Raw genomic sequence first — 12,502 nt, 5'->3', positions numbered from 1 at the left:
AAAACGAGGAAAACAGGAATAGTGGTGAAAAAGGGTTTTTTTATCATGTTCTTTTTATATAGCACTCCAATAATTTTTTTCATCCTTTTTTTCAAGAAAACGGCTTTCCACATTCTTTTCGTCTTATTTTACTCAGAGACTTATTCACATGTGTATATCTATTAATACAACAACACAATCAAAAGAATTGCCGAATTTGTTTTTCAAGAAGAAATATGGATCTTATGTCAAATTGAATGAAGGCAAAGAGAAGAAGAGTTAATATCCAATTGGAAGGTCATTACCAAATATATCAAGCTATTTTAAGTTATAAAAGAGTTAAATAAAAACTAGACAAAGGAAGGAAAATTCACCTCAAAAATAAACACGAAAAGAACAAATTGCTGGGAAGGCGATGGATTACCACTTCACAACCACTTCGAATTACTACGACCAATGCGAGTTCTTGGACTTTGGCGCAACGTGTGACGACTCCTCGGACGACGACGCAAGCGCTTATTTTCCTACGTTCCACCTCTGTCCGCAGTCGACGTCGTTTGAGACAAAATACGACGAGTGTGCCGCGACTAACGACGCAATGATCAAAAAGCAAAAGGACTTCATCGCGTGGACAAAAAAGCTCGAGCGTGAGACATCGACGCATAAAATGTATGTCTGTGGGCGTAACTCCGTTGTATATACAAAAAAGTGGTTAGAAGATTTTGGGAAGAAGACCAGTACAATGCGTTTTGAGGATATCAACACCGTCATCTTCCAAAAATGTTTGATAGGTGGTGACGTCGTCATAATCGAAGTCGCTTCGATCCTTGATGTGACAGACAACATTGATGTGTTTAAAGGAATCAAAGGAAACAACATCGTCGTGTGTTGTAATGACATCAAAAATTGTCAAAGGAATAAAGGAATGGAGTTCAATGCTGTGTTTAAGCGCATCACGTTAAAGGGGTGAAAGACACCCTCTATAGTCTCACTTCTGTGTTTTCACTTGTTTTTGTATTATTTTGGTTCATGATTCTTATAGCATATCTTTTATTATAATTGGAAACTATAAAATCTATAACCTCAATGCACTCAAATGCAATTCGCGAGTGGATTGGACTTGTCGCTGTTTGTTCTTGATGCTGTGATATTTAAATTAACGGAAAGGCGTTTTCTGTGCTCTTTTGCTTTGGAGGTATGATGATTGAAATGAATAAAACAGTGATAGAAACCCCAAAGTACTATGTAGTGTGGATCACTCTGATGTTCTGGTTGTGTGTTGGAGTGATTTGTTTTGCAAATATGGAAAACCCAGTTATTGTCCCTAAAGAGTACACCATTGTAATCGACAAACCTTTTGTGTTCTCAACACTTTCATTTGCCTTTTCTGCAATTTCTATCATTATTTTGGTTCTTGGAATGTTCTCAGTGAATTACGTGGGAGACGAGTTAACTGACACCATCCGAATTAAGACCGAGGCAAGTGTTTGTTTACTGGTATTGTTCTCATTTTAATGACTCATAGAATTACTGCTGTATTTATCAAAACAACACACATTCGGACGACTGCGGTTGTCTGAAGTACGAAGGGAAACTTGAAAAGACGATTGGCATCTTCAACAAATTGAAAAAAGGGAAGAGACAAATAGTCCACTGCGAGAAGTGCCAGAAGCTCTCTTCATTCACATTTTGCTATCACATTTCAATAACAGTGAACATCATTTCGAGTATTGTTGTTCTTTTTCTCGCATACTTGCATTTAAGCTTGGAAAGGAAATACATGGCGCTACTTGAGAAACAAATCAAAGTGGACGAAGCGCAATATGTCGAAGAACAAGCGGGGTTTGTGAAGAATTTGATATTTGGAACAAAAGAAGAAAAAATTGAGTGAATATGGTGCATCAAAATATTATTTTTTCATAATAAAAAGTGTTACACTTTTGTATCTAAAAGTGGTAAAATACAATAAAAATTCAACTGATGTTTATTAAAAAGTATCTAAAATGAAATACCAGTGCATTGATAAAAGAACTGGAATTAAAGAAGCACAGAAATGGACGACAAACAATTATTAGAACGCGAGAGGAGGGCGTGGGCAGACAAGGAAAAGAAATACAGAGAAGAAATCTCTCAACTCAAATCAAAGAGACTGACCAACTTTTTTTGGTCTAAAGACAATGGAGAAAAAGCAGAAGCAGAGAAGCAACAATTAGTGAATGATCTCCAAGAACAAATGGCAGAGGAAAACAAACAAAAAGTCGAAACACTGAAAGACAACATCAGAATGATGATGGAAGAATCTAAAAAGCTTGAGGCCGAGTTAAAGAAGAAGGACCAACTTATTGAAGAGATGCAGAAGATCCAGACGTCTTCTGCAAGTTTTGATGATATCAAAGAAAACATTTCTAAGATGATGAAAGATTGTAAGGACGAAGTCTGTAACGAAATTAACACTGAAAATTATGGAAACGACACTAAGACTATTATCATGAAGACGTTCGACGCTGCTCAGACTTTGGTTGAAAAAGCTTCGTTGGGTGATACCAATTCCGGAGAGTCGAAGATCTCCGAGTTAATGCAGAAAATTGTGAAACTTGAGAAAGAGAAGGAAGGCAAAGTTATTATCACACAAGCGACTTACGACGAGTTAAAACAGAGTCTCTGTGCTGCCGAGGACAAAGAAAAATACTATAAAGATCTTTATGAAAAAATGCAGAAAAACGACACAAGTGGCGCTTGTATTGAACTAAAAAAGGCGGAGGAAAATGCACGAAACTTGCTTGCACAGAAGACAGCTGAGTTCGATCTTAAAGTGAAACAAATGGAGGAAGACAATAATGTGATTAATGACAAGAAGATAGACCTTCAAATGAAGTTGAGTGATGCGTTAGTGGAACTCTCGAGTTTAAAACAATATGTTGATGATATCAAATCGGGCAAGTTGCAGTTGGATGATGTCGTTGAAGGTATGAAAGAGTTAAAGAGTGAGAATATTGCCATTCAAATGCAATGTACTGAGCTTCAAAGTCAGAACGATTATTTGAAGAGTGCGGATGAAGAGAACAAAAGTAAGATAAGACAGATGCAAACCAAATTAGATGAGCAGTCTGTCTTAATGCAACAGAGTAATAAAGTAGCACAAGATGCGGAAGAGGGCGAGGAAAGGAATAAAAAGGAAAAGCAGAAGTACTTGAGAACCATCGAAGACCTCCAAAACGAAGTAAAAAATTTAGAAGACGAGAACAAGACACAAAAAGCGAAATTGGAGTTAGAAATTGATTCTAAAGAGAAGCAAAGGCTGTTAGTAGAAAGCGAAAACGACAAGCTAAGGCGAGAAGTGTTGGAAGCCAAAAGTGCATTAGCTGAGAACAAGAAGAAGACTCGAGAAAGTGAAGAAGCAATGACAAAGCGAATTGTTGAGATGAAGATGACGAAAACAGACAATTTGGTGAATGTCCAACTTGAGCAAGACAGGCTGAAAGCCCGTGTTGAAGAGTTGGAGAATCAAAATAAGACGTTGGAAGAGAAAAACACCAAAATGAGTTTATTGCTGTCAGCGCGTGTCGCGGAAGATGAACGAGCGAAGCGAGAAAGAAACAAAAAAGTCCAAATCATCCAATTTGGCAAGAAACAAAGTGTTGTTGGTGAAGAGCAAGTCACGTTACTTGGTGAGAAGATTGGCGAGCTTCAAATGGAAAAGGCGCAGATATGTGAAGAGTTGAGTAAGACTTCGAATGTTTTGAAGCAGAAAGAAATGGAGTTAGCGGCGTGGCGAAGTGGGGTGGTTGATACATATCTGAAAAGTGTGTTTTCAAAAATGGAGAAAAAAAGTAAAGATTCATTCTCACAGATGCAGGGGATAGTCCAAGATTTAGCTGCGCAAAATGTTTTATTACGTTTGTTATTTCTTCTTTGTAGTTTTGTTCTATGTCATTGACTTTCAGAACAAGAAATCGCGAAGTTCAAACAAAACTAGAGAGTTTTGGTATAATTTAGTAGTTCTGTTTTTTAGAGGAAATGATATCGATTTGTTATTATTCCGTTTTGGTTTGAAATTAAAAAATTGAGTAGAGAATATTGTCTTTATGTTCTAATTGTATTTTTGTGGTGAAGTACTTTAAGAAAAATAGTCTTATTTTGAATAAAAAAGCAAAAAACGAATTTTTATATACAAAAAAAACGATACAATTATTATCAAATAGTTGTTAATAGTAAAAAAATTATATATAGTTTATTATATTTTTTTTACATAAAATTAAATAAATAATTTGAGGTGCAACTCGTCAAATCAATTATTTTGGTAATTGATACTAATGAATATAATAACATTTTATTAATAAAAACTATTAACCATTGAATTTGTGTTTTAAAATCAATTGTTTTTTTGGTTTGACTTTGTTCAAAAAGTTCATCAAATTTGATATTATTTGAATAGTGAAGAAATAAGTTTGTTATTGTTGAATTATAGTATTTTATCAGTTGGGATTATTTTTAATTGATGAAGAATGGACACAAGAAATAATATTCTGCTTGAGTTTCGTTCCATTATTTAAAAAAGTATTATAGAAGAGTGTTTGTGTATTATACCATAATATAATAATTGCATAATCACCAATAAAACCTAAAAATTTAATTATTTATACAACTTAAAAAAGGAAATATCACAAATCAAATTACAAACAATATTTTTTGGCATTTGCATCGTTTTCTCCCTATCATTAAAATTGATCAATATTTGAGTAAAAAATATAATTGTTGAAATTTCCATGTTTTTGAAAACATATTTGTCTTCTTTTTTTGAACACAATCGGGAATAAAAGGTGTGTTTTAATTAAGAAGTCACGAAAAAGAAATATCATTTTTTTTCGATACCAATAAATTGTTTCGTAAAAATGGAAAAATATTTAATTAGCAATTTACTACCTTAAATTATATCATGTTTATATTATAAAAAAACGTATTTGATCTATAATGAGAAAGGAAAAGAAAACGAAGTATCTTTGGAACAAATTCCTTTTTCATGTTGTTGTTACTTCTGTTGATATTCGCGTCTGTTCTCCAAAGCAAAAAGGTGAGCATTGACGGTCCATGTCTTGTTTGTTTATATGTTTACACGTTTATCAATTACTCGTATTGACATTCAGACCGGACTGCGTGCGGAAAGTACAAAATTCTTAGGAAAAAGTGGGATTGCCGGTCTTCGTAGTCAAATCCTGGATGATTGCCACCGATTCGTTCCCGATAGAGAAAACTTGATTACTGCATTTGCGACGCAAACCGACTGTTACTTTGCGAGAGAGAGCTTTTTCCAGAGTGTTCAAGGGATAAACTTCAATCGATGTGGTATATGTGTAGAGGTGATTGGGCCGACTTTAAAAAGAGCCACATGTACTTTGGTTGGTTCTGTTGTCATGAATTTTACAAATCCACTTACTATGGTCGAAGACATTAATACTTACGCAAGAACTGTTTTTCTTAATGACCAACTTTACAAGTTTTTGGGTGGGTATGGAACAGATGGAGAGACTGGAAATACTTTCCCTATAGCTGTTCATTCTGTGAATTGCCCATTTAAAACTGTTCCAAGTGCAATGGTGACTTCAATTGTTGATGATGGGAAAGGTGGAAAGAATGCTGCAATTTCAGTGTTTAACACAAACCAAATAACAAGTGGCATTGAGTTACTTGGAAAGTTCTATCAATTTGATGAATACCTACAGTTTATTGTACCAGTCACAGACATACCCAAAGGTACATTTTTGAAGGTACACAACGTCTTTGGCGGACATGTCAATATCCCTTTTATGTTTACAGTAAACAAAACCCTTTCGTCTTCGACAGTCCCACTTGATTACTTTAAACCACAAGAATGTTCACTTATTATTAACGAAGGAACGACGCTGCGGGAGGAAAATGATGACCCTTTAATGGTGTGGACATTGAGAATGCATGATGTTAATAACATTTCAAATAGTCATATAATAACAGATTTGAAGAACATTGAAATCGACACAGAAGTTCGTATCTCAATGACATTTCCTTATCCTATCATTATTTCAAAACATTTTAAGTCGTTCAGAGTGGTATTTGACTCAACTGTTCTAATCGAACCAAATCAAGAAATCTCTTTATACACATTTGTTAATGGTGTTACTAATTTGAAAGAATTTAAATGTTCAAAGGATTTTGTATTCGACAGAAACGTTTCACAAACAGCAAATGGGTTACACGTCGAATCTGCATTTTCACTCAATATGGCAAGGTGTTATTCACAAGGTTTGTTTTGTAAATATTGAATCAAAAAATATGACATGTAGTAAATATGATGATGATGCATTATAAACTGAAAGGAAAAGGTGTTCTGTCCGTCAGTTCAATATCCTTTAAGCAGTTGTATACAAGAAATTTCACGAATTGTTCAACTACGGCTTTTGCTTGTGGGGAAAGGGATCAATGTGATCCGACGAACAGTGAAGTAGAAGATGTGAGTGGGATAGAAGTGCGATATCAAAGTGGGTGTGTTCCGTATTGTGGTGTTTGTAAAAGTGATGAGGTGTGTTCAAAGGCTGCGCGTTGTGTCAAAAGAACAACAAAAAACACACGAGATGGTGTGTTTGGAGTATTCATCATGTCTATTCTTTGCATTCTATTCTGTATCTAACTATACTTTATTATAGTTCATTGTTACTATTCAAATTATAACTATATAAACTATAATATAATTATAAACTTATTTTATATTTAAATTAAAGGATAATAAAATCGTAACTATTAATAATTTTTAATTTTTTTAAATTAATAAATCAAAAAAATATCAAAACATTTTTTTTTCTAAGCTAAATAAAGTCAAATAATTATTACATAAATCAATAATATGCCAATTGTTACAATAATTAACGCAATGTCCCATTTATTATGAATTTATCATATTTAATCAACAATTCTTGTGCAAAACAATAAACATTTGCTTAGTTTACTAACTTGTTTTTTGTTCATATTAAAAATAGCCATAATTTTATTATCAAATATTTTTTTTAAAATCAATTTTTAATAATTGTCCGGTTTATCTTTTTTTGAATTTTTGAAAAGAATTACTCATTGCCTATTTACTATCAATCATAATTTGCATAGAAAATGGGGTTTAAATTATTTATTATTAAAAAAGGTAAAAAAGCATTTGTTTTTTACCTTTATTTTATAAATTGCAAAAGTAACAATGTAAAAATGCTCTTTCAATTACCAAAACAATAGCAGAATTTTTTTTAAATAAAAACAAGAATAAAAAAAAGAAATAACTTTTCCAATTCCAAAATGAGCTGTTGAGAAAAATCCATTTGAAATTTGTTTCAGGACAGTCTAGAAATTGGCCAATATTCTGTCCTATTTTTTGACACTTAGAAGAATACAGACTTAAACATGACCACCACTCGGGTGATATCCAAAAAACATAAGAGTTTGTCTCGGTTGGCTGTGCCAATCAGGTAGTTGGGAGTGATGAATAAAATATTGAAAAAAGTGCTCCTTCAAACACTTTGTGTCAAACTATACTTGCTGGTTTATTAAAAGTAATGATCAAAGTAAATGACTTGGCAGTTATTTGTCATTATAAAATAACAAATCGGTTTATTAAAAACAGAATAATACTTGTTGATGTTGTTGTTATTGAGTATTTTATTCTGGGTGTCATTGAGTTCCGATCAGGTCTCTGTTGATAGTCCGTGTATGGTTTGTTTTGTTGAATCGACATAACAAAGGCAATAACAATCAAGACTGGACTTCGTGGGGAAAGTACAAAATTTCTTGGCGTGAGTGGTTTGGCAGGTAAAAACAGTTACATCCAAGATGATTGCCATAAATTCATACCAAACAGTGAGAGTCTGGTTACAGCATTTGCAACACACACCGACTGTTATTTTGCCAGAGAGTTTTTCTATCAAAAGTTGTTAGGAAAAGACTATCCAAGATGTGGTATATGTGTAGAGGTGATTGGGCCGACTTTAAAAAGAGCCACATGTACTTTGGTTGGTTCTGTTGTCATGAATTTTACAAATCCACTTACTATGGTCGAAGACATCAATGCACATTCCAGAACCATTTTTCTTAATGACCAACTTTACAAGTTTTTGGGTGGGTATAGTACTTCTGATAATGTAGGTCACACTTTTCCAGCTGTTGCTAGAATTGTGAATTGCCCATTTAAAACACTCCCAAGTGCTGTAGTGACTTCTATAACCGAAACTGATGGAGAAAAAAGTGCTAAAATTTCTTTATTCAACACAAATCAAGCGACATCTAAAATTGAGTTACTTGACACCATTTACCAATATGACTCGGATTTACAATTTACTATTCCAGTAACAAAATTACCAAAAAACTCTTTTCTCAAAGTTTTCAATTTGTTAGGCGGACATGTTAATATTCCTTTCGAGTTTGTGACAAACAAAACCTTTTCGTCTTCGACGGTCCCACTTGATTACTTTAAACCACAAGAATGTTCACTTATTATTAATGAAGGCATAACACCAAAAGAACAAGATGATGACCCTTTAATGGTGTGGACGTTAAGGGTACATGACAACGACAACATTTCAAATAGTCATATTGTTGAAGACCTAAAAAACATCACAATTGACAAAGAAATCTATGTCTCACTTTCTTTCCCATTCCCAGTTCGAATTTCAAAACATTTCAAGTCTTTCAGGACAGTTTTTACAACATCTGTTCCTATCGGCCCAAATGTGGAGATGACACTTTATGCTTTTGGAAGTGATATAAGTACTATAAAAGAGTTGAAGTGTTCACATGATTTTGTGTATAACAGGAGTTTTGAAATTTTAGAAAATGGTGGAATTTATATTGACTCATCAGCCAGCTTTAATCTAGCAAGGTGTAATTCCCAAAGTTTGTTATTTGAGTGTTATACTATTTATAATATATTTAAAAAATCATACTAATAATCAGTCAACGCATTGATGATGCATTATAGGTCTCCCATGAAAGGGACGATATCCGTTTATTCCCTTTCTTTCAAGCAAGAGTATCCTCTCAATTTTACAAAATGTCCAACGACCACTTTTCAATGTGAAGATAATATTCAATGTGATCCGACGAACAGTGAAGTAGAAGATGTGAGTGGGATAGAAGTGCTATATCAAAGTGGGTGTGTACCGTATTGTGGTGTTTGTAAAAGTGATGAGGTGTGTTCAAAGGCTGCGCGTTGTGTCAAAAGAACAACAAAAAACACGCGAGATGGTGTGTTTGGAGTATTCATCATGTCTATTCTTTGCATTCTATTCTGTATCTAACTATACTTTATTATAGTTCATTGTTACTATTCAAATTATAACTATATAAACTATAATATAATTATAAATAAAATGCCAATGAACTTGAAAAGAAGAAACAAAAAATCATACTATTTAGCTGATGCTTCTTGCGCCAGTTATTTTTTTGGTGTTCTTATTTGTTATTGGAACTTCGAGCTCGAACAAGAATTCTTTAAGTCAAATTGACCAAATACTCAACCAACGGATTTTGGGAATTCCTCTAAAACCAAAGTCCGCATTATACACTCAAAAGAATAAAGCGATGTTACAAGAAACAGACGATTTGATGAGACAACTGGACACAGTAACAAAAACTGTTAAAAAACTGCAAAAAGACCGCGACGCAGATAGAAAGAACAAACCAAAGATGGTGATGATCACTTATAAAAACAATGGACCGCATGCTGGACAAAGTATTGAACCATCGGAGTACATCCCATATAACTCAAATGTCAACGCTTACAACAATGTTCACAAACACAGAAGAGTTGCACACACAAAGCAATACCTCAATAATTACAAACGTGTCGACAATTCGAAACTCACGCCGTACGAAAAAATGCAGAGAAGGTACTTTCCATATAAATACAGGAAGGTGTATACACACAGAGTGATACCAAAGTACTTAAACAAATACACCAACAAAAAATTAGCGAAACGAATGGTGAAGACTGCGCTGAGGAATAAAAAGGTCGAGTACCAAAATTCGCAAGACAAAAAATTGAATGCATTTATACACACAGATGACTGGAAGAAAAACATACAAGAAAACTTCCGACAGTTCCAAGACAAGAAAATAAGTAAATTGGAACATCTGAAGATGAAAGACGATCTGAGAAAATTGGAGGAGGAAGAGAAGGAAGCAATCGAAGAAATTAAGATGCGAATGAAGTCGTCGGAATTGGAGTTAAAAACGCGAGCAGATAAGTTGCGTGCGGTTCTCAAAAAAGAGCGTGAGAACAGCGAGCGAGTCATACACAACGAAATTATTAAAAAGGAAACAGAATTTAAACTCGAGCGCAATCGGCTGAGACGAGAGTTTAAGAAGACGATGGCACTTCAACTTGAGAAGCTTAAAACACATTTTGTAAAAACGGGAGACGGCGCCGTGGACAATACAAAAGAGGTGAATCAATTGAAGGCACTCACACAAAAGGTGCTTGTTAATTTGGGAGAAGACCCAGTCACAGTCTAATTTAAATTTTATGTTTGTTTTCAGTGGTCTATATATATGACATTATATCATTGATTGATTAGTAAATATATTAAATAAAAATAGTATATAAATATCTATTTTTAAATTGGATTCTAAACTAATAACATTGGTTTAGTAAATCTAATGGTCGTTTGTATTACTGCTTTTTTCGCTTTCGCTTTCACTTTCGCTCGCGTCTCCAGTCTTCGATAAACTCTCATCACTCTCGTCTACTGGTTTTGACATTGTTTCGGATTTGTTAGAAACTTGAGATATTTCAGACTGTTTTGGAACATCCTTTTCTTGTGATTTTACACTGCTCTCAGACCCCGAACCAGATGTTTCTGATAACGAATCAGATTCAGATTTGTTCTTGTCTGAAACTTTGCTCTCGTTCTCATCACTGGAGAGTGAACTCTCCTCAAATACATTGTCTTTGGCTTCAAACACTTTAACGTTTTTCTTGTTTTTCAAGATGATTGTCCTTGCTACAATCACAAACACAACAAGAAGTAGAATGAACACTATGACAACCACACCAACCACAACCAACACAGCAATCACCCAAGTTGGTACATCGTTATTTGTTGTATTTTTAACAATAAAAGCATCACTTGAACCGAGTGGGTCATTTGGACATTCTTCAACTGTAAAGCCAGTTTTAACAAGTGCTATATATATGTTACAAACTTGTGTTATTGTGTATGATGTGATTGTGGATCCGTCTTCTGTTTTTAAAATAAACGATGCACCATACTTTGTGACAAAGTTTTGAATTTGCGTTCTTACTATGTAAATAACATTTGGAAGACTTTTTGTTGGTAAGACGACATCAAAGACAAGAGTTGGATTAGTCTCTTCCTTCAGAGATACTGCATTTCCAAGTACCAACGGGAAATCCTCTGCACTTTTCAATTTCATTGTAATTGTGAGCGTGTTCAAATCATATCCTCCATTCGAAAGTGTGAGTTGTGATTTATCAATTAATACAGATTCGAATGTCGAAACACTATTTGAAGTTAAAGAGGTGAATGAAAATTTGGTTTCATTTGAGTTGGTGAGGGCAATATTTCCAAAAGTAAAAGACGATACAAATTTCAAAGGAATGGGAATTGTGCAACTATCGACAACCAAATTTGGTTTTGTCTTGTTTGTTGTAGTGTCTTCTAATTTTGCAACACTGCCATTGGTTGTTACAATTTCAATGGAACCAAAAGTCGACGGTTTAGAAACGCCAGAAATTTTGAGCGTTTGTGTTTCGAGAAGACTCAATTTTTCAATTGAAAACCTGTCAACACTCAAATGAATATTCGTTGTACTCTCCATGGCAGTACAAGATAGTTTAGGCCCAGTGAATGTGACAGGAGCTGAACTGATTTCAATAAATTTGGTGGATTCTATTTGAGTGTTGTTAATAGTGTATTCTTCAACTCCATCGCGCTTGAAAATTAAGTGACAATACTCTCCGTCGCACGCACAGCCATTTCTATTCCAACTCAGTGCCTTGTTATTATCGTCGAACTCAAGAACACTGTTTACAATTCCACTCTCTTTCATTTCACATACAATCTGGTTCTTTCTTGAAGCAAATGTGTTATAGAAAATGGTGGTATTATAAGTATCCAAATATACATTATTTGGTTTAGACCCAACAACGACGTATTTAATATCAGATGTGGTGGTAATGGGATATGCACTTATTGCATTAGGAACGACTATAAGCTTTTTCACGACAAACTTTTCTCCAGTGTTCATGATTATAAAGTCTTTATCAGTGTCATGATCACTCATAGACCGACTAATGTCCAAATTCTGTACTTTTAACCCACCAGTTATTTCTATTTGCTCACTACTTTTGAGTATTAAGGAAGCGTTTTCCATATCACTTCCTATTGTCAGTCTCATCTTCTTATCAGAAGATGTTGTTTTTGAAGTGAGTGAAACAGTTGCCCCCTCTTTGACATACCCAGCACTTCCTTCCATGTTACCCACATGACATAGC

The 12,502-nt window shown here is 34.2% G+C and overlaps 7 protein-coding genes across 7 annotated transcripts; 6 read left to right on the top strand and 1 right to left on the bottom strand.

Moving 5' to 3' along the window:
• Positions 1-394: 394 nt before the first annotated feature.
• On the top strand, positions 395-949 carry EIN_184370 (hypothetical protein; the record flags this gene model as incomplete). Its single annotated transcript, XM_004260813.1, has 1 exon — positions 395-949. One exon carries the CDS (start codon positions 395-397, stop codon positions 947-949), a length of 555 nt encoding a protein of 184 aa, XP_004260861.1.
• A 116-nt stretch (positions 950-1,065) lies between these two features.
• Positions 1,066-1,870, top strand: EIN_184360 (hypothetical protein; the record flags this gene model as incomplete). Its single annotated transcript, XM_004260812.1, has 3 exons — positions 1,066-1,107; positions 1,147-1,464; positions 1,505-1,870. 3 exons carry the CDS (start codon positions 1,066-1,068, stop codon positions 1,868-1,870), a joined length of 726 nt encoding a protein of 241 aa, XP_004260860.1.
• Positions 1,871-2,032: 162 nt separating this feature from the next.
• EIN_184350 (Rho-associated protein kinase, putative) lies at positions 2,033-3,955 on the top strand (the record flags this gene model as incomplete). Its single annotated transcript, XM_004260811.1, has 2 exons — positions 2,033-3,875; positions 3,924-3,955. The coding sequence occupies 2 exons, from the start codon at positions 2,033-2,035 to the stop codon at positions 3,953-3,955; spliced, it is 1,875 nt and encodes a 624-aa protein (XP_004260859.1).
• Positions 3,956-4,999: 1,044 nt separating this feature from the next.
• EIN_184340 (hypothetical protein) lies at positions 5,000-6,640 on the top strand (the record flags this gene model as incomplete). Its single annotated transcript, XM_004260810.1, has 3 exons — positions 5,000-5,074; positions 5,124-6,255; positions 6,297-6,640. The coding sequence occupies 3 exons, from the start codon at positions 5,000-5,002 to the stop codon at positions 6,638-6,640; spliced, it is 1,551 nt and encodes a 516-aa protein (XP_004260858.1).
• Positions 6,641-7,629: 989 nt separating this feature from the next.
• EIN_184330 (hypothetical protein) lies at positions 7,630-9,284 on the top strand (the record flags this gene model as incomplete). Its single annotated transcript, XM_004260809.1, has 3 exons — positions 7,630-7,704; positions 7,749-8,880; positions 8,941-9,284. The coding sequence occupies 3 exons, from the start codon at positions 7,630-7,632 to the stop codon at positions 9,282-9,284; spliced, it is 1,551 nt and encodes a 516-aa protein (XP_004260857.1).
• A 283-nt stretch (positions 9,285-9,567) lies between these two features.
• On the top strand, positions 9,568-10,500 carry EIN_184320 (hypothetical protein; the record flags this gene model as incomplete). The annotated part of the gene is made up of 1 exon (XM_004260808.1): positions 9,568-10,500. The coding sequence occupies one exon, from the start codon at positions 9,568-9,570 to the stop codon at positions 10,498-10,500; it is 933 nt and encodes a 310-aa protein (XP_004260856.1).
• A 141-nt stretch (positions 10,501-10,641) lies between these two features.
• Positions 10,642-12,405, bottom strand: EIN_184310 (hypothetical protein; the record flags this gene model as incomplete). Its single annotated transcript, XM_004260807.1, has 1 exon — positions 10,642-12,405. One exon carries the CDS (start codon positions 12,403-12,405, stop codon positions 10,642-10,644), a length of 1,764 nt encoding a protein of 587 aa, XP_004260855.1.
• Between the last annotated feature and the right edge of the window lie 97 nt (positions 12,406-12,502).

This window comes from Entamoeba invadens, assembly GCF_000330505.1.
Source record: "Entamoeba invadens IP1 unplaced genomic scaffold scaff_1105074725183, whole genome shotgun sequence".
NCBI classification, from domain to species: Eukaryota; Evosea; order Mastigamoebida; family Endamoebidae; genus Entamoeba; species Entamoeba invadens.
The sequence above is the reverse complement of the archived record's forward strand: the minus strand, read 5'-3'. Positions and strand labels throughout refer to the sequence as shown.